Source organism: Chanodichthys erythropterus, chromosome 3, assembly GCF_024489055.1.
Source record: "Chanodichthys erythropterus isolate Z2021 chromosome 3, ASM2448905v1, whole genome shotgun sequence".
NCBI classification, from domain to species: Eukaryota; Metazoa; Chordata; class Actinopteri; order Cypriniformes; family Xenocyprididae; genus Chanodichthys; species Chanodichthys erythropterus.
In genome coordinates, this window is record NC_090223.1 from 72,799,084 (window position 1) to 72,821,685 (window position 22,602).

Genomic DNA, 22,602 nt, shown 5'->3' on the forward strand with positions numbered 1-22,602 from the left:
GAAGACATGAAGATGGCATTTATTAAAGAGGAGACTGAAGACATGAAGATTGAGTTTATTAAAGAGGAGACTGAAGACATGAAGATGGCATTTATTAAAGAGGAGACTGAAGACATGAAGATTGAGTTTATTAAAGAGGAGACTGAAGACATGAAGATGGCATTTATTAAAGAGGAGACTGAAGACATGAAGATTGAGTTTATTAAAGAGGAGACTGAAGACATGAAGATGGCATTTATTAAAGAGGAGACTGAAGACATGAAGATTGAGTTTATTAAAGAGGAGACTGAAGACATGAAGATTGAATTTAATAAAGAGGAAAGTGAAGATATGAAGATAATTAATAAAGAGGAGTCTGAAGAAATAAAGATTGAAGAAACATTCAGTGTGAAACTTGAAGATACTGAGGAACAAACAGGTTGGTTTTATTCTCACAGCTGAACTCAGTCATTTGATCATTATTAAAATGTCCAGCTCTACAGAAATAGAGAATATACAGAAGTATAATCTTACAGATAATATTACTGAATCCATTCACTCCAGCATAATATCATTCAGGTATAAATTCCTTGATCATGAAATTGTTTAATTAAGGTTTGCAGATGCTGAATGAATCAAATGATTATTAAACAGCAGCACAAACTCTGTGAAATCAGCAGCTCTTCCTTCAGACGCACTCAGTGCCTGAATTCGTTTCATTCAAGTGGACTTACTGTAGGAGCAAGAGTTAGGGTTTGATTTAGGGCTGTTTTTTTGTAATGAAAGGGTTAGTTCACCCAAAAATCAAAATTCTGTCATTTATCACTTACCCTCATGCCATTTCACACCCGTAAGACAACTTTAAAATTCAGTGTTTCCATTAAACGTGACCCCAAACCACAAATCCAGTCGCATGGGTATATTTGTAGCAATAGCCAACAATACACTGTATGATGTATGTCAAAATTATGCAATATTAAGTAAAGATCATGTTCTATTAAGATATTTTGTCCATTATTTTAGTCTGTTATATTGAAACAAATCAGTCTAGACTTTGAGCATGTGAACTTTCTACAGAAGCTGAAACGTCAAGACATGACGTGATATATTTTTAAAAACATACGAATAACGAATAATAATCACTCAAATTTTAAAATATACAATCTGCTCCACTTTACTGAAAACTTCACTTGATCTTGTGTTTCAGGTGTCTTACATTCACATTTTCATGAAAGGAAGTCAGTGGAAGGAGAAGTCTGCTGTGAACGGCCCTTAATAATTACACTGATTTAGGAAAATTAATTAAATATCAAATGTCAAAATATGGCTGTTAATATCACATTAGATCATTTTGTCATTGATTGAAAATATTTCAGAGCAATGTTTTCTTTATTTTCTTAATATTATTTATAGTGAATTATTAAGAATTATTTAAGGGAAGGTGGCAGAGCAGCTATTTGGGAAATTCTGTAGCCAGAAGACGTCCATTCAGTGCTGATTGTCTGAATTCAGTAAATCTTGATGTAAAAACATTTGAAATTGGAGTCAGATTAAACGAGCAGCTAAAGTAAAATTGAGACTAAATTCTAAAATTAAGTGAACTTCACAGGAGCACTGAAAAGACGTACACACATTATACCTTCACCAGACCACTGGATTATGTCGCTGGAACGACAGCTGGTCCTTTACGATTGGAAGATTAATGTTAAAGTTTCAGGGACATATGCAAGTGATTTATGCAAATGCATCAAAATGATCGTAATGTTTTGTTCCAGTTGTCTATCACAACAAGTCTCAATTTTATCACATTTAACTTTGTATTTCTCCCTTTAAATTATTTTGATTTATTGAAAATTAAATGATATTTTTTCTCTTTCATTTCAGAGCTGATGGAAGTGAAGGAGGAGAGTGAAGAACTGAGTGAAGTGGAGGAGGAACATCTTGACAAACCTGGAGAAAGACCTTTGAGTCGCTTAAAGACTAAAAAGACATTTCTAAAGAAAAGAGACAAGAAATCTACAACCTGCACTCAGTGTGGAAAGAGTTTATCAACCAAACAACATCTTGAGATTCACATGAGAGTTCATACAGGAGAGAAGCCGTTCACATGTGATCAGTGTGGAAAGAGTTTCACAACCAAACAAAGTCTTGATGTTCACATGAGAGTTCACACTGGAGAGAAGCCGTTCACATGTGATCAGTGTGGGAAGAGTTTCTCAACCAAACAACATCTTGAGATTCACATTAGAGTTCATATAGGAGAGAAGCCGTTCACATGTGATCAGTGTGGAAAGAGCTTCAAACAAAAAGGACATCTTAAGAGTCATATGAAAGTTCACACTGGAGAGAAGCCACACACATGTGATCAATGTGGGAAGAGTTTCAGTCAATCAGCAAACCTTAAAGCACACATGAGGATCCACACAGGAGAGAAGCCGTGTGATCAGTGTGGGAAGAATTTCTTAACCAAACAACATCTTGAGCTTCACATGAGAGTTCATACAGGAGAGAAGTCATTTACATGTGATCAGTGTGGGAAGAGTTTCACACAAAAAGGAAGTCTTAAGGAACACATGAAAGTTCACACTGGAGAGAAGCCACACACATGTGATCAATGTGACAAAACATTTCTAGGGTCATCAGACCTGAAGAGACAACTGAGAGTTCATACAAAGGAGAAGCCACATTCATGCTCTTTGTGTGAAAAGAATTTTTCACTGTTTTATAGTTTACATGCACATGAGAAAATTCATACTGGTGTGAGAGAGTACATGTGCTTTGAGTGTGAGAAGACTTTTACTACAGCAAACCATTTAAAAGTGCACCAGAGAATTCACACTGGAGAAAAACCTTACAAGTGTTCACAGTGTGACAAGAGATTCAGTGATTCATCATCTCTGAAAACACATGAGAGGATTCACACTGGAGAAAAACCTTATAAGTGTTCACACTGTGACAAGAGATTCAGTCAGTCAGTAAATCTGAAAACACATGAGAGGATCCACACTGGAGAAAAACCTTATAAGTGTTCACAGTGTGACAAGAGATTCAGTCAGTCATCATCTCTGAAAACACATGAGAGGATCCACAGCAGAGAGAAGCTGCACACATGTGATCAGTGAGGAAAGAGTCAAAAAGTCACCTGAAGATACACATGAAGATCCATGCAGAGGAGAAACCACATCACCACAGTCTGAAATGAAGTAGTTCATTTTTATGTGCTGAACAAAAAATTTATTCTGTGTAACTTAGCTTTGCTCTCTGAACAGTGGCGGCCTGCAGTTGAATTTTTGTGATCACTGAAGCCCCGGGTATACTTCGGCCGTCCTCGTTTGTGAATTTGACATTCATAATTTTCGTTAAGCAGCAGGCTCGTGGCCAGCCGCACACCCCGTCTGCAGGCAGCCAAAATTTCGAGACCGCGCAGATGGTGCACATGCAACAGCGTATGCGCAAGTAAGACGGAAGAGCCCACTAGGTGGCAATATGTACAGTACTGAGCACAATGTGCAGTCGTCAAAGAAGAGTGTAAATAGTGATTCAAAAACAAGACGAATAAACTCAGAGGCATGCTTTCCCCATCGTTTTTTAATTCCTGTTCTCTTGGTGCATCTTCTGAACTATGTTGCAATGGTGGATGCACTATTTTTCTTCTTCGATCCTGCCCAGCGAATGTCCCATTGATGACATGATGTCTGGTAATACTAAAGAAAATGTTTTATTGCGCATGTGTCGCACTCGGTGATCCATGTGCATCCGTGGTTTAGTATACTTTGAAAGATATCATTGAAAGATGATGGACACGACTGCACACGAGACACGGCTTGCACACTCAACTGTGTGCGAGATGGAGCAGAACGTTGGAAATGACCCGGGCCTAAACCACTCTAAATTGTAGTGGACTGGAGCTGACTGAAAATACCCCCAATGTCCCCCATATTATTATGTCTTGACATGTAGTTTAACTGTTGCTGGTTGATGCGAGAGGCATTCTGGGATACCTGGCTGTCTCAAGTCCCCTCTCGATGCATCCTCGATAAAAGTCGGATCAAGAACACATCCGGGCATTTTGAACTGTACTTGGCTAGATGTGAACTTTGAATTGGATCAATACTCGGGCAGCAGCTGATGACGTTTCACAAGAACAGACAAGAACGCATATTAAAAATAGATAACTAATGAATGAATGAGGCATTTATATAACACTTTACTATGTACTACTGTACACCGTAAGTGCTTCACAATCACATCAGGGGTCGCTCCTCATCAACAACCTGGATAATTCAACAGCAGACAAAGAGCGACAGCACCAAGACCAAATCTGTGGTTTATTGATAAAGAAAGCTCCTTTTTGAAAATTTGATCTGACGTTGTCGGAGTTGTGAGATCCAGACGATCACTCGGCGTTCAGCGCTCATGTACCCCGCCAAGAGCAGCCTTACCTCGGCTAGTCCTTCTGATGTTTGCCGCTGACTCTGATGACTCTGTAGTGGTTAAACATGAGTTAAAATTCGTCTTTTGTAACAGGCAATCTTTCGTCTCATTAATCTATAATTTGTTCCCTGGATAATCGTTTTGGCTGAGGGTAAAGTTTCATAACTTTATATATTTAGGCTATTTAACTTTACCGTTGTAGTCTATTGGAGCGCTGACTTTGAACGTTTGACTGAACTGTTTGCTTTAATTTTTATTGTAGCTTCTTATACCTGTAAATGTAAATGGCTGTTATTGATCATTAAAACTGACATTTAACAAAATGAGACAGAGTTGTGTTTTACGATTGCAAACTATATGCACATATTGACTGATCCACATATGTTTAATATTTTTAAAATGTAAATGAAAAGAGGAAGTTTTATAGTTCTGGTTTATACCATTCTGGTGTTTTATAGTTTGTTTGGTTGAAAATATACATGTAGTGAAGATAATCATTGACTGCGTTGCCTGAACCACATGAATGAGTATTAATATGTTCATTTTATTGTTGCCTAAAATATACATACAGAGATAACTGGAATGGCCAGAATATCAAAATGTCAAGTGTCCCCAACTAAGCAAGCCAAAGGTGACAGCGGCAAGGAACCAAACTCCAACAGGTGACATCAGGTGACAATCAAGTGGCAAACACGTGTTAAAATTGAGAAAAAAAAACTGGAGAAACCAGGCTTAGTCGGGGGGACGGTTCTCCTCTGGCGAACAGTGCTTTGTTATGATTCAGGTAACTATCACAAGTCTGACAGGATTGCAACATTTAAAGTATTTAATAATAATAATAATAAGTTTTATTTATATAGCGCCCTTCCAGAGCTCAAGGACGCTTTACAGTGAACAATTAACAGGTAAGAGATAATACAAGTAGACAATGATGAGAAACAATAATGGAAGTATACAGAAAAATAGAGTCAAGTACAAAAATACAAAACAGGACTTAAGAGACATAACATTCAGAGAGATAATAGTAATAATGCAGAGTAATCAATTAATCAAATCAGGGGTATAACATTCAGAAAACAGGTGAGTTTTGAGTAATGATTTAAATTCAGAGATATTATTGACACAACAGAGTAAGCGTGGGAGAGAATTCCAGAGTTTGGGTGCGATAGCACTGAATGATCTGCCCCCCCATTGAAAAGAGGCGATGCCGAGGGACAACGAGAAGGCCAGAGTCAGAGGAACGTAGTGAGTGAGTCGGAGTGTAGGGGACGAGCATATAACAGAGATAAGGGGGAGCCAAACCATGTAAATATTTAAAAGTGAGCAGAAGAATTTTGAATTTAATACAGTAGGCAACTGGAAGCCAGTGGAGATCATACAAAATTAGGGTGATGTGAGCAGAGCGCTTGGTATGGGTGAGTATTCTAGCAGCAGAGTTTTGAATGTATTGTAATCTGGAAATGGAGCTGGCAGGTAGACCAATGAAGAGGACATTACAGTAATCAAGGCGTGATGAGACAAATGCATGGATGACAGTTTCGGCGTCTTTGGTACTGATGAAGGGACGGAGTTGGACAATGCGAAGTAGGTGAAAGAATGCAGATTTGGTAATAGAGGTAATATGAGACTGAAAGGAAAGGGTGGAGTCAATGATTACACCTAAATTTTTAACAGTATTAGATGTTTTGATATGAGAACCATCTATTTCACAGGTGAGATTTGTAGAAATTTGGCTAGTAAGTGAGGGAGTTCCAATGAAAATAATCTCAGTTTTGTCCATGTTGAGTTTTAGAAAATTTGAATTAAGCCAATTTTTTATTTCTTTAACACAAGCAGAGATTTTGTCTGTTTGGGGAGGTAGAGTAGGTGTGCAGATTGAGTATAATTGAATGTCATCAGCGTAAAAATGATAGTTAAGACCGTGACGTTGTAAAATCTGACCAAGTGGTATGATGTAAATTATGAATAATAACGGCCCGAGAACGGATCCCTGGGGAACCCCTCTCTTCATGGGGACAGTCTGTGATTGAAAATCCTTAACTGAGATGTAAAATTGTCTGTCAGAGACATAGGAAGAAAACCAAGAAAGAGCACAACCATAAATACCCAAATCAGAGACGAAAAACAAGTAATTCATGGGAGACTGTGTCAAATGCAGAGCTGAGATCAAGTAGAAAAAGTATAGACAGAAAACCAGAATCAGCAGAAAGCAGTAGATCATTCACAGCCTTTACAAGTGTAGTTTCGGTACTATGGAGGGGGCGAAAACCAGATTGAAAGGGATCGAAGAGATTATTTTCAACTAGAAAAGACTGGAGTTGGGAGGCAACAGTGCTTTCCAGTAATTTTGCTATGAAGGGTAAATTTGAAATAGGATGGTAGTTAGATAGAACAGAGGGGTTGAGGCTGGGTTTCTTGAGAACAGGGGTAACTGCATCAGTTTTGAGTGGCAGAGGAAATGAAGCAGAGGTAAGTGATGTATTGATGAAGTGAGAGATAGGTGCAGAGATGGAAGAATGGCAAATTTTCAGGAGAGAAGTAGGAGCAGGATCAAGTTGACAGGAAGAAGAGTTGGATTTCAAGATTAACTTAGAGACAGAAGATGGGGTTGTCAAAGAAAAACAAGACAGTTTGACTGGATAGATTTGGTGGATAGTTGAGCTTTGTGTCAGGAGAGAAGCATTGGTGGACGGCATCTGTCTTTTCAAGCAAATAGTCCAGAAAAGAACAGCAAAGCTCATTAGAAGCTATGGAATCTTGAGGTGGAGGTTTTGTGAGCTTATTTATTGTATTGAAAAATGCTTATAAAACAAGAAATTAACAAAACAGCAACTTCTGTCAGACACATGATCAGAGTGTCAGACAGAACTAATTTCAAATTAATAAGAACATCAAAATAAACTAACCAAAGGAAAAACAACCAGAAGCAAGTTCGAGAGAGCGCACACCAAACAAAGTCCAAACTTTATAGGGGAAGAACTGGTGGAAATAGTTCCGTTGATGAGTCTCCCAACCACACCCACCGGCCGGCCACCGCAAGAAGGAGAGACTCATCACACACCCCCCCCTAAAAGAAAAAGACCAGAGTCTTTAAGAACAAATCAAAACTCCACAAAATTCCAGTAATCCACCTATTAAGAGATTCAATCCCAAATCACTGTCTTAACTCTCCAACTCCTTCCAGCAACCTTGGCACCTAGGAAGCAAATTAAGAAAAGAACAGAGACAAAGACAGGGAAAAATAGGACAAATCCTACAACATTTAAACTACATGGACATGGACAATGGAGAAAAACTAATGGATTGTGATCTGTAAAAACCACCAGCGGTCCCTCCGACGAATCCACATAAACTCCACAAAGTGTTGCAGAGCCCAAATCAAAGCAAGAGCTTCCTTTTCAATCACTGAATAATTAAGTTGGTAAGAATTAAACTTTCTAGAAAAGAACCATTTGATTGATACCAATTGATGCCATCTTCAGAAGTCTGTAACAAAACTGCACCAGCATCCACATTGCTGGCATCCACCTGCAACTGAAACGCTTGGTCAAATTTCGGAGCTCTTAAAACAGGACCCTCTGTAAGGAGCATTTTTATTTTTTCCAATGCTTGCTGACAACTGGAAGTCCAGTGAAAGTCCACTCCTCCTCACAATAAATTTGTCAGTGGGGCCACCACTGTAGAAAAGTTTCTACAAAAACAACGATAAAACCCTACCATTCCAAGGAATCGCATAAGTTCTTTTTTGGTAGTAGGCGTAGGGTAATTATCAATCGCTTCTACTTTTGTACGGACAGGGCGCACTTGGCCTTGCCCCACCACTTTCCCCAAGTTGGCGAACTCACATTTTAATAAATTAACAGTCAAACTTGCCTTCACTAATTGATCAAATAGTGCTCTAATTTGAAGTATATGTTCATCCCAAGTTCGACTATACACAACGACGTCATCTAAGTACACAGCGCATCCCTTCAAACCAGAAATATCTTTATTCATTAAACGCTGGAAAGTAACGGGAGCGTTGCGCAACCCGAAACTCATAATCTTATACGAAAATAATCCAGACGGTACAATGAAAGCAGAAATTTCTCGAGGTCTTTCAGTTAAAGGGATAGTTCACCCAAAAATGAAAATTCTGTCAGTAATTACTCACCCTCATGTTAATACAACCATGTAAGTCTTTCTTTCATCTTCGGATCACAAATTAATATTTTTGTGATTAAATATGAGCGGTGGAATACTCCTCCATTGGCTTTAAGGGGGCCCAAACTTGTCCGTCCAGAAAGTCAGTGAAGAAAATGTTTAAATAGTCCATGCCACTACAGTGCCTCAACCGCACGTTTCTCAAGCGACGATAATACTTTTCGTGTGAAAAAAACAAACAAAAGAACGACTTTATTCAACTATTCATTTTCTCTCTTGTAGGCCTCTGACGTTAGTTTACGAGAGCTCCATGACGCATGCGCGAGAACTAAACTGACGACGGTCTTCTTCTACTACTACTTGTTACTGGCTGCTCACTCCTTAGAAGTATTACTGCCACCTAGTGTTCAAGATGAAGTGCTGGCGCTAAACTTTGTTTACAAGCAGGTGAACGCGCGCGCTGTATGTAAGCTATTGAATTCGACATTGATCGTGCTTTTGGTCTCGCTCTAAGTAATTGTTTACAATGGTTAGAAAGTGTGCATTTCCTGGATGTCCAAATCGTGAAAAACTAAGACTTAACATTGCCACAAAATGAACGGCTTACCTTTCACTGTTTCCCATCAAATGATCGTGATTCACTGTATCATGTATTATGTTTTTTTTATTTAATATATAGCCATATACAAATAAAGACAAAACTAAATGAGTGTATCATGACTTTAACAATTACCACATACTGCTTCCACTTACCTTGTTGGTCTGTATAAACAAGTTGGGCACAGCTGTTGATTTCAATAATCTTTTTTGTTGAACTGATTTGAAGTCGTCTGGAGAGAAATGTTCACTGCACAACTTCATGTGCTTGACGAAATTAATCGGTAAATTAACATCCCGTTGAACAGCCAGCAGCCATAGATTCAGTCGCTCACGATCATTTGATGGAAAACGGTGAAAGATAAGCCGTTCATTTTGTGGCAATGTTAAGGCACCTTTACATTTACTCGTTAGTTTTCCACGATTCGGACATCCAGGAAATGCAAACTTTCTAACCATTGTAAACAATTACTTAGAGCGAGACCAAAAGCACGATCAATGTCGAATTCAATAGCTTACATACAGCGCGCGCGTTCACCTGCTTGTAAACAAAGTTTAGCGCTTCCGGCTATGCCAGCACTTCATCTTGAACACTAGGTGGCGGTAATACTCCTAAGGAGTGAGCAGCCAGTAACAAGTAGTAGTAGAAGAAGACCGTCGTCAGTTAGGTTCTCGCGCATGCGTCATGGAGCTCTCGTAAACTAACGTCAGAGGCCTACAAGAGAGAAAATGAATAGTTGAATAAAGTCGTTATTTTTGTTGTTTTTTCGCACAAAAAGTATTGTCGTCGCTTGAGAAACATACGGTTGAGGCACTGTAGTGGCATGGACTATTTAAACATTTTCTTCACTGACTTTCTGGACGGACAAGTTTGGGCCCCCTTAAAGCCAATGGAGGAGTATTCCACCGCTCATATTTAATCACAAAAATATTAATTTGTGATCCGAAGATGAAAGAAAGACTTACATGGTTGTATCAACATGAGGGTGAGTAATTACTGACAGAATTTTCATTTTTGGGTGAACTATCCCTTTAAGACCGAACAAGATCAGGTCAGATCATCATTCCCTTAATACTTAAAATGTGGAGATCACATATACCACGATAGTCAATTTCTTTTGAGGTCTGGTATAAAACATGACATACAAAAATACGTATGCACGATTAATCAAAAGAACACGATGTTATTCCTAAATGACAACGATTCGGCTATGTCTATTAAACCTTTGAAATTACGAACATACTGCAATATATAAACCTGCTTTTGCATTGCCGCTGAAAGCAGTGGTCATAAACTATATGTTTTAAACAGCTTCACAAAGCGTTTTCAACAGCACACTATTGCTACTCCTGTGTTGCAAACATTAAATTGTTATTGCAATACTTGCATTATTATTTACAGTCCGAATATACACTGATTTCAGCAATAAATGACCTTTGAAACTAATGTTATTACACTGTTCTGCCAGTAGCTGGTGACCAGTCACTGTTAAAATGTATTTGATGTATCAGAATCATTAATTCAAGAGATTTGTTTAAAAACACTGGACGAAACATGTCTTCATTAATGTCAAACGATATTGTAATGAATTCATTTAAATTAATACATATTTTTAAATAGGCTTTATAACATTTTACACATTTCTAAATAGACTGATTTACAACATTAAATGAGTTGTTTAATCTTTTGTTTTTAATTCATGTTTAATTTAATGTTTTGGTTCATGATATTGGCTAATATGATGGTTTTGGATAAATCGTTAAGTGGGGTTTGACCTGTAATGTGATGCAGTTAGACAAGCTTATTAATATAGAAAACATCCAAGCGCCCCATTCCAAGCCATTTCTAAGATATGTCACTCTCAGCCAATAAGATTCCACGTATCATTTTCATGGATCAGTCGTCTCTTCTGATTGGTTGATAACTTTTGACAGCATTTAATCCTAAAACAAATACATTTCTGCAAGAGCACAGAGAGATTAGTGAGCGCACGTGCGGTTTCAGCGCGCAGGACACGTTTGAGCACACATGAAACAGTTTGAGCGTGCACACGCATCTGAGCGAGAGGAGAGGCAGTTCATAAGAGAGCACTGTATATTTCTCTCGCGTCACAATAATGTGCTCTCGACATTTGACAGTAAAATAATGCCATAGTGAATGAGTCTACTGGGTTTACACCTTTTGATTTGGTGTTTGGGCATGAGGTACGGGGTCCCTTAAAGGTTGCAAAAGAGATGTTCCTGAAGTCTAAAAATGAGACCACCTTGTTACAGTATGTGACTGCTTTTCAAGAGCATCTCTGGTCTGCTTGTAAGATTGCAAGGGAGTTATTGGGTAGGCCTCAGACCCGTATGTAGGCCCAATATGATAAAAAGGCGGTGGAACGTACTTTTGTAGTGGGAGATCAAGTGCTTGTGTTGACATCAATGCAGGGGGACAGACTCGGTAGTAAGTTTTGTGGGCCTTATTCTGTGTTGAAAAAGGTTGGGGACCGGAATTATGTGATTAGTACCCCTGATCATTGGCAGAAAACAAGGTTGTGCAATGTCAACCTTTTGAAGCTGTATCATGTATGGGGAAAGGTGGCTGTTGCTGCAATTTCAGTTGGTCCCTCATTGTCTCCAGACACGGCTGTGGATGTTTCAATGGAGCCATCTAACATTTTTCCCTTACAGGAAGAGGATGTAAAGGTGGAGCCTATTGGCATTCGTCCTGGGAATTCTGCCTATTTGCAGGATCTTTCCATGCATTTTGAACATTTGTCTTCTGAGCAGTGGGCAGAGGTGGAGAGCTTGATAAATGAGTTTCCAGAGTTGTTTAGGGATACCCCTGGCCTTACAACATTAGCAGTGCATGATGTCAAAACGGGAGGTGCAGCCCCTATAAAACAACTTCCCTATCGGCTGTCACCTAATAAGTTTGGGTTAATGAGAATGAGAATGAGGCTTTCATATGTACAACTGTACACCCAAAGCCCTTCACAATCATATCAGGGGTCTCTCCTCATCCAACACCAGTGTGCGACGGCAGCCACAGTACAACGGCGCCAGTGCGCTCACCATACACCAGCTGTAGGTGGAGAGGAGAGAGAGTGAAAGAGCCAATTCAATGGATGGGGATTATTAGGAGGCAGTGATTGGTAAGGGCCTATGGAGGGAATTTGGCCAGGACACCGGGGTTACACCCCTACTCTTTATGAGAAGTGCCATGGGATTTTTAATGAGTCAGGACCTCGGTTTAATGTCTCATCTGAACTCATCTGAACTGTCTCATCGGTACGAAGCAAGAAATTTCATATATGGAGAAAATCTGAGTTATCGAGCAAGGGCAGAGTGAGAGGAGCTCCCCTGTTGTTCTCGTTCCGAAGCCCAATGGAACTCTTAGGTTTTGTATCGATTATAGAAAAGTTAATCAGGTTACGAAAACTGATGCTTTTCCAATACCACGACTAGAGGATTGCATTGATCGAATTGGCAATGCTCAGGTTATTTCCAAATTAGATCTATTGAAAGGGTATTGGCAGGTGCCATTATTAGAACGGGCGAAAGAAGTCTCTGCCTTTGTGACACTTGACACCTTATACTTTTGTAAGGTTCTTCCTTTTGGAATGAAAAATGCACCTGCCACCTTTCAAAGACTAATGAATCTAGTCACTACTGTTCTCCCAAATGTGGTTACGTATATAGATGATGTTGTGGTATACAGTGCCTCGTGGTTTGAGCATTTGCAGGATTTGCGAGGTCTGTTTCAAAGGCTCCATGAAGCTCAGCTGGTTATTAATTTACCAAAGTGTAAAGTCCACGAACCCGTCGAGAGTTAATGCATGTGCTTGGGATGTGTGGGTTCTATAGGCGGTTTGTGCGAAATTTCGCCAGAATAGTAGAACTTTTGGACCCACTTTATATTAAGTGGCCTTAACTACTATGTACTTACATTTAAATTAATCATTTAATACAATGCACACATTGTGTACATACATGTTTTTACATTGTAGTTATATTTTAAAAACACCTGCATGTAATTACATCTGTAATTAATTTCTGTAATTACATTTATAATTACACTGTTGACCCATCCCTTAACTCTTACCCCTACCCTTAAACCTACCCATACCACCAAACCTGTCCCTAAACTTACCTATATCCCACCTCAATAGCAGCAAAAGTGTTTTGCAATTCCATATGAATCCAATAAGTACATTGTACTTATTTTTTGATTTAAGTACATAGTAGTTAAGGCCACTTAATATATAAAGTGGGACCGAACTTTTAACAAGATTGTTGAAGAAGGGTGTCTGATGACTGTACCAAGGCGTATGATCAGATTAAGGCTGTGTTGGCATGCTCACCCGTTCTCGTTGTTCCAAATTTTGGAAAACCATTTAAGATGGCTATTGATGCCTCTGAAGTGGGAGTGGGTACTGTTTTGCTTCAATCTGATGAGTCTGGCATTGATAGACCTATTTCCTCATTTCCAGGAAGCTGAATAAACATCAGAGCGTGTATTCCATCATTGAGAAATAAGCTTTCGCTCTGGTTTTGGCCGTTCGCCATTTTGAAGTTTATGTATCTAGTGCCCTGGGAGATTTGGTGGTATATACCGATCACAACCCCTTGATTTTTCTTGCTAAGTTTCGGACATCAAATCAGTGTGTGCTTCCTTGGAGCCTGTACATTTTTAAAATTCAAGGGATTAGGGTGATAAAGGTCTAATTTCCTGGTATGGAGTATTGAGATTGAATGTCTGAGGACATAAGGCCTGATGATGATTACAATTTGTGTATGTGAAATTAAATTTTGTATTTTTTTTGAGGGGGGGAGGAATGTTAGGTATTTAAGCAGGGATAGTGCTGACTAACACAAAAAAAGAGCCCAGATGACGTCACTCACCTGTGAATGATGAGGTTGCTGCATGTAAGAGGCGGAGCTTTAGACTCCAAAAAGGAAAACGCTGCATGTGTATACACACGTGGATTAAAGCTCTCACCTAAAACCGTGTGCCCTCCTTGTGTTAGCTAATGATCTATTTTTGTTTTGGGACTATAGTTATCACCGGGTTTTTAACATAAAAAAAAGAAAAACCTGAACAAAACCGTATCAATGCTTGGGCTGGACGGAGAACATGGCATCTATGCTGCACGTCGCCAGGCCCAGAGTGAGGTTGTGGAAAATGCAGGTGAGTGACCTCTTTTTGGGTAGCTGCTAGCTGACACACACACCCTTGCATCCCTGCATCTTGGTTAGGACTGACTCTCACGTTATTTTGCACCATGTAGGGAAAGTTGAGTGTTGTTATGACCGATGAGTAGAAAATTAAAACTCCCAGATGGCTGTAGTCGCAATATATTTTGGTTTATATTAGAGGCAGCTCATGTCGTAACACCACCGTCTCGACTGCCGACAGAGAGGAGAGAGTCCTGCTGACCAGTTCAGCGTTAACGACTTATCCGCGCGCTTCCGGACTCAGCAGTATGTTTGACGACGCGGAGGCCATAGAAGACCACTTTCTGCAGTCAGCACTTTTTGATATGAAGGTTAACGTCGATGGATTCCTTCAGTTAATCGAGCCTGCGGATGCAAGACATGCTTCTAGTGCAGATGAGCAGGAGTCTGGCGATGCAGAAGAAAGCTCGGCACCAATGGCAGAAGCTGACACTCAGTTGGCAGAAGAAGTTGACACAGTTGGCAGAAGTTGACACTCAGCTGCAGACCAAGCCATGGTGTTGGTGGCAGATCAAGTTGAAGCAGAGCTCGTTGGGGAAAGCGAGGTGCAGCTGACCAAGCGAGTTGAAGAGGAGCCCACTGAGGGCGGCGGCGCAGCGTCTTAAGACTCTGTGGCTTAAGCAATTAATGTTCTGAGTTCAGGTTCATTAAGAAGAGAGTGGTGTAAAATGCCTTTTTGCTAATGACTTTTTTCCCCCGTTTCACTGCTTGTTGTTGGTGTTTTTTTTTTTTGTGTACTGTAATGACTGAGGCAAATCAGACACAATTATTGGTTAGTTAACCAATAGTTTTAAGCTCACTCTGGAGTCTGTCCCCATCCCCCGGGAAGTTTTCAGTTACAAGTTTATTGCGCTGAGGAATGTGGTTGCCGCATAGAGAACAGAGTAGAGACACAGAAAATCTGCATCTTCCCTGCATTTTCCACACAGAACACAGACTCTATGGCATTAATGTATGGACAGACTGTGCTATAAATGATTCCTTCTCAGGAAATGGTATCCATTATTACTGATGTTGTATTGTACTCATTGTATTTACATGTTTGATGATTGTTAAATGTTATGACCTGCACGGTAACTTCAATCATGCCATGTTTAGTGTCTATACGTTCGTAGCGGGAAGATTTAAATGCTTGTGTATGCGGTACATCCATACCTGTGCAACACATCAGTATTAAAAGAATATTTAATAGTTCTGATTCAAGAACTCAGCTTGTTAATCTTTCTGGGTTGTAAAAGCCCTGACAGGAGGGGTGTTGCCACCCAGAATTACAACATCTTCATTGGTCCGGTCAACAACTGAGAGGTGTGACTTTGACCAGAGGTTAAAAACCAGCGAACAGTGCCACTCTCTTTTTTTTTCTCCTTGCTTCCGAACGACCGAATCGATCTCCTTGCGGCCGGCCTAGGCCAGGCCTGCAAGGCCTGTAGGCCTCGGCCTACAAACGAGCCATGTGCTCCTCATCCCACATGGAAAAGACTGGCAACAACTTCGGACTGAATCACCCAAGATCTCTCCTCAGATGGCAGAGCCGATGCTCCTCAGCCTAAGGGCATCTTGCAAGTATCGTACATTTTAACACTAAACAGCAAGTTAGTATTAATTTGTAAGACTTACCTTGCTATTGCTGAAGAAACTGATGATTCCTTTCCAGATTGCCTTTGACATTTCATGTAGCTCTAGTAACAGCATCTCTTCCGGTTCAACACTATCATTACTCATTCTGACTTGCGTGTGTGTGTGTGTGTGTGTGTGTGTGACCCTTTATGTATGTTATGCTATGTGTTTGTAAGTTTAGTTATGTGTTTGTGAGTTAGTTAATAAAGATTGTGCACAATACACGTTTGGTTCTGACTCCGTCTGCTAATGAATTGCCTCTTAAGTGATAGATCCGGACTACGGGCTCTGAGTAGTACAGTACAATAAGAAATATTATTTTTCCATAACTTGGAAATTGACATTTCTTAGAATTAATAAACAATCAACACTGAGCGTTCACTGGACGAACAGGTTAACTGATTGTAATGTTAATTTTAATGTAGCTACGTCCAGTTAATCTGATTAACGGATTTGCATATTCATAATTAATCATAATTAATAATCATAATGAGTTATGAATAATTATTAATATTTCCCCTTTGAGTTAATTTTCGCTACAGTACCTATGTTTTATTGTTCAATAAATATTTGGTGTTTTGATCTCTTAATTGCATTGTGTGCTTATTTCGCTGTAGCAAATGTATCGTTGATCATAGTGTGTATATAGAAGAACTTGAACATGCCTCAATTTGAATACAGCGTCCAAACTTAGGTTTGTGCTGAAATGGGTGGCAATCATCATATTCAATCCAACGTATATTTGGGCTGCGTGCCACACAAGTGTTTTTGTGTTTACAAGATTTAATAAACGTTCTGATTTAATGTCCAATAAATATTTCGTTTTTATGTAATCTTATTTGCATTTTTAGCTGCAGTTTGACATGAATGCTGCTTTTTCACACAAAACAGCAGAATAGAATGAAGCTCCAACAAGCATCAATATCAAAGATTTTCTAGAGAATAACACTCTGACGTAAGATTCTGCGTCAGACCCACCTGAGGATGCATTTATCCAGCTGTAATTCCTCCAGACCTTTTTATATAAAGGAGATCAATCCTCCAATTGGATCAGCTGTACCTCATAAACCAATCACATTACAGCCTCGACTCATTGAATCACTTCAGAACAGCATTTTATCAGTGGAAACTCCAAAAATAGATAAACCCAAAATCCATGTTTAAAGTGGAAATAACCGATTCGGTACACACATTTAACAGCCCAATACCTACAAAAAAAGTCTCTTGGAGCGAAAGCTAAAACCAAACAGGAAGTAAGGTATTATGAATTAACTTGCCATTTTTTGCCATTTCCGGACATTATTCTTTAAGAAACTCCTTCTAGAGCTTTAATCAGATCAACGTTATATTTGGTCAGTCTAATCGTAAGACCTTAGCAATGATAAATATGATCTTGAGTTTTCACTGAAGGGTGTGTCCATGGCAGCCTGACAAAGTCTGATGTTTCGCCATGAAGGAGGAAGCTTTTGTAACTCAGGCATACTATGTCTGATCTGCTCCAAACTTCACATACGTGATAAGAGTCCTGGCCTAAAGACATCTTTATGACAATATTCAGTTAGTTGTAGCGCCACCTGCTGGCAACAGGAAATGGCATGCTTTACATGTAATTCACCACCAGAAACACATTTCAATATGCCACGAAGTACCAAACATGCGATACACGTTTAATCATGCGACACTTGGCTGAGTGCTAATTTATGCAATTAACGCCACAAAACAGGAAGTTGTTGTAACTCAGGCATACAATGTCCAATCTGCTTCAAACTTAACTTACTATTCACTCTTTTCTGAAGGCCAACGGGTGGTGGTGGTGGTTAGCCCGGGTGCAAGGGCCCTTTCAGCCCTGCTTGCAGCTTTAATTAACATTACATTTGCGAGTATGACTCTCACTCAGCTTGTGAATGAGTATAACTTCCACACAGCCACTTTTCACAAGCTTCTATGGGTTTGATTTTGGTTGTCATTTTGAAATAAATACAAAAAAAAATACAGTGTGTTGGTTTCTGTCTACTGAATGCCCATCCCATTCTCCTCCATGCACTGCAAAAAATGCTGTTCTTACTTAGAATTTTTGTCTTGTTTCTAGTCAAAATATCTTAAAGTTCTTAAATAAAAGTACAAATTATTTTCTTGTTTTCAGGAAAAATAAATCAAAATTAAGTACGTTTTTCCTTAAAACAAGCAAAATAATCTTAGTCCAAACTGAAAACAAGATTATATAGCTAATTCTTGGTTTGAAATAAGATTATTTTGCTTACCCCATTGGCAGATTATTTTGCTTGTTTTAAGGAAAAACTTACTTAATTTTGACTTATTTTTCCTGAAAACAAGAAAATAATTTTTACTTGTCAAGAAAATGCTTCTTGATTTAAGAACGTTAAGATATTTTGCCTAGAAACAAGACAAAAACTCTAAGAAAGAACAGCATTTTTTGCAGTGTGGCCATATGGGAAAGTGAATATTTATACCCTACCAACAAAGAAATGGATTGACTTCTGTCAGCTTGTTGAACACATTTATTTATTTTGACATATTCTACCATATGATGGCTGAAGTAGCAGCGTGACACTGTTCTCATGGTAACCAGATCAACATTATAAACTGAATTCTACAAAACTGAAGTGAAAACACCAAATTATCATTCAATGGGATATCATTCTCTTCCCTACAAACGATACCATGAAGAATGTGAATATTTAACCAAGTAAAAAACAAATATTCATTTCAGTATAAGCAGACACAAAACACTACAAAAGGTGACAACTTTTAAAGTAAAAAAACTATACAAGTTACTTAAATGATAAAAGATCATTGTGGTTTCTTGGTTTGATAGAAGTGAGCAACAGTAAATGATACAAAAAAATAGGAATTTTCAGTTTGTGATAGGATTCCTATATAGTAAATTACTCCTTGCTCTCCTGCCGCATTTCACGTGCAGCAATGACGTCATGTGCAAACAACCTATAGAGAAGGCATAGGACGTAGTGTAAGTTTTGTGAACTGCTAGAGTTTCACACTTTTAACATTTAAGACGCTGTTGTGTCGACCTTGATTTATTGTAACACTGAGCTGTTCAATTTTGATTTTAGAAAATAATAAATCAAACAAATACATTTCTTATTTTCACTGGCATTTCTGAACTAGTGCATCTTCCAAACCTAAATTCAGCATGAGTAAAAAACTTAAGTACTGTTAAAGTCTCAGATACTCCAAGACTTTTACTCAAGTTGTATTAGAATTGGTGACTTGTAACTTGTAATGGAGTAATTTTTGCTTTATCTGTACTTTTACTCAAATTTTGTTTTCAGGTACTCTTTACACCTCTGCTCTTTCCTCAGTGACGACTTCTAAAAGAGTTCTCTTTCGAGTGAATTTTCCTGTGGCCCTTAAGGTAACCTATAAATCTGAAACTGATTTGATCTGAACTGAACTGATCTGAAACTTTCCACACTGATCACATGTGATCACATCCAGTATGTATTTTTATGTGGTGATAAAGCATCAATTTATGTATGAAACTCTTTCTACACTGATCACATGTGTGGCTTCTCTCCAATGTGAATATGCATGTGTCCCCTAAGGCTTTTTTGCGTTTTTAATGGCTAAATGGTTATATTTATATATTTGATATATTTATACATTTGATTGTGTTTATTGATATGCCATATTTTATTTTGCTGTAGCCTACAGATGAAGTTAATATCTAAAAAAAAAGTGTCTGCCAAATGCATAAATGTAAATGTAAAAAAGTCCAGTTATGGATGACAAGAACAAAACAAATGTCAAGTTTTTTAACTTCGAATCTCTTGTCTTCTGTTTCTGGCCTCCTAGTGATGTGAAATAAGAGCGGGAGTTAACTCAGGGTGATTATTTTGACTTTATTTTGTATTCAATCTGCGCATTTTGGATGTGGCGCCCATCAAAAATAGTCTGGGACGCTTCTGAAACGCACTGCTGGTGTAAACATGAGCATTGACTAGAGTGGCTGCGTATCAGCTTCAGTAGCCGCTTCGCAGCCGTAACGCGCTGCACACGCATGCAGCGTAAACAAGGCTTAGGGCTTTTCTCCAGAGTGAGTGTTCATGTGGGCTGTAAGGCTTTTTTTCCAACTGAAACTCTTTCCACACTGTTGGCAGGTATGAGGCTTTTCTCCAGTGTGAATTCTCATGTGGGATGTAAGGTTTCCTTTGTCACTGAAACTCTTTCCACATTGTTGGCAGGTGTAAGGCTTTTCTCCAGTGTGAATTCTCATGTGGACCTTAAGGCTTTCTTTTCGACTGAAACTCTTTCCACACTGTTGGCAGGTGAATGGGTTCACTTTAATGTGAATACTCATGTGGGATATAAGGTTTCCTTTATGACTGAAACTCTTTCCACATTGTTGGCAGGTGTAAGCCTTCTCTCCAGTGTGAATTCTCATGTGGCCTTTAAGGCTTCTTTTTTGTGCAAAACTCTTTCCACATTGTTGGCAGGTGTAAGCTTTCTCTCCAGTGTGAATTCTCATGTGGTCTGTAAGGTGTCGTTTTTGTGTAAAACTATTTCCACACTCTTGACAGGTGTAAGGCTTTTCTCCAGTGTGAATTCTCATGTGGACTGTAAGGTTTCCTTTCTCACTGAAACTCTTTCCACATTGTTGGCAGGTATATGGCTTTTCTCCAGTGTGAACTCTCACATGGACTTTAAGGTTTTCTTCATGTGTGAAACTCTTTCCACACTGTTGGCAGGTGAAAGGTTTCTCTCGAGTGTGAACTCTCATGTGGACTATAAGGCTACCTTTATGACTGAAACTCTTTCCACATTGTTGGCAGGTGTAAGGCTTTTCTCCAGTATGAATTCTCATGTGGTCTTTAAGGCTTCCTTTATGTCTGAAACTCTGTCCACACTGTTGGCAGGTGAAAGGTTTCTCTCCAGTGTGAATTCTCATGTGGACTTTAAGCTTGTCTTTATGTGTGAAAATCTTTCCACACTGTTGGCAGGTGAAAGGCTTTTCTCCAGTATGAATTCGCATGTGGACTTTAAGCTTGTCTTTACGTGTGAAACTCTTTCCACACTGTTGGCAAGTGAAGGGTTTCTCTCCAGTGTGAACTCTCAAGTGGACTTGAAGGTTTCTATGTTGATCAAAACTCTTTCCACACTGTTGGCAGGTTAAATATCTTTTAGTTTCGGTCTTTTGAGCTCCTTTTTGTGAAGAAACCTGTTTTGATCTTTCTTTAGTCATGAAATTATGTTTTTTCTCTTTTTCATTAAGTTCATGACTCGCCTCTTTCAGTTCCATCAGGTCTAGGACAAAAATAGATATAAAACAATTTAGACATTTAAAGCATCAAAACCAACAACATGTATGATCTATACCAGGGGTCTCAATCTTAAATTGGCTGGGGGCCGTTGCTGTGATTGACACCTCATTGGAGAGCCATTTTAACATTCAAGCACAAGGAAGCGCAAAATTTCTGAAAAACTACTTTCCTTTGCATTATTTCACATTTACTTCAAATTTCATTACTAAAATATTTTTGCCAAACTTAAAAAAATTTAAACAGCACTGTCTATCATTGTTACATACAGTATTAGGTTAACAGTTAAAAGTATTTTCCCTTAATTAACTTCAAAATCTTGCACTGAACAACACTGTACTGAACAAATGTAATCCCGGAATACATTTGTACACTATTCTATTTCTTGCCAGACACCTGCAGCACTTCTGCTCACACAGCTGAACCACATTTGCCCTAGATGCCGTTTGAGCATCTGTAACGTTTATTGGTAGCATCGGACACATTTTGGTGGTTTAAATCGACGTTCGTGACTTGTGTGAGTGCTTTTACTATAATGTAGGCAATCACGCTCATAAAAGAACCGACACAGTCGCAAAGCACCTGCGATGTGGCGAGCTTGTTTTTCCAGGCGCAGAGTGGGATTTTATTTCTTATCTCCATATAAATATTTCTAGTACTAGTAGAGTTAATGCAAGGAGTAGAAAACTATTTTTATTTTGCTTAAAGGTGCCCTAGAACCAGTTTTTACAAGATGTAATATAAGTCTATAGTGTCCCCTGAATGTGTCTCTGAAGTTTCAGCTCAAAATACCCCAAAGATTTTTTCTAAATTAATTTTTTAACTGCTTATTTTAGGGCATCATTTACTATGCACCGATTCAGGCTGCGTGGCCCCTTTAAATCGCGCGCTCCCTGCCCCCCGAGCTTTAAACTATAATATGGTGCATTTACAAAGTTCACACAGCTAATATAACCCTCAAATGGATCTTTACAAGATGTTCGTCATGCATACTGCATGCATGCGTCGTATCACATAAGTATGGTATTTATTTGGATGTTTACATTTGATTCTGAATGAGTTTGATGGTGCTCCGTGGCTAAAGCTAACATTACACACGGTTGGAGAGTTTTATAAAGAATGAAGATGTGTATATGCATTATACAGACTGCAAGTGTTTAAAAATGAAAATAGCGATGGCTCACTTGTCTCCGTGAATACAGTAACAAGCTATGGTAACTTTAACCACATTTAACAGTACATTAGCAACATGCCAACGAAACATTTAGAAAGACAATTTACAAACATCAGTAAAAATATCATGATATCATGG

At 38.8% G+C, this 22,602-nt stretch overlaps 2 protein-coding genes across 2 annotated transcripts in view; one reads left to right on the plus strand and one right to left on the minus strand.

The window, feature by feature from the left end:
- Positions 1-22,602, minus strand: part of LOC137006263 (oocyte zinc finger protein XlCOF6-like) — a 165,444-nt gene that overhangs the window by 142,749 nt on the left and 93 nt on the right. The window contains exon 2 of the mRNA XM_067366900.1: positions 20,107-21,276. Coding sequence (XP_067223001.1) covers positions 20,107-21,271 — 1,165 coding nt within the window. The 5' untranslated portion in view covers positions 21,272-21,276. The remainder of the gene's footprint in view (positions 1-20,106; positions 21,277-22,602) is intronic.
- The window catches only part of LOC137006398 (zinc finger protein 271-like), a 103,494-nt gene continuing 81,007 nt past the window's right edge, over positions 116-22,602 (plus strand). The window contains exons 1-2 of the mRNA XM_067367116.1: positions 116-418; positions 1,864-3,079. Coding sequence (XP_067223217.1) covers positions 151-418; positions 1,864-3,079 — 1,484 coding nt within the window. The 5' untranslated portion in view covers positions 116-150. The remainder of the gene's footprint in view (positions 419-1,863; positions 3,080-22,602) is intronic.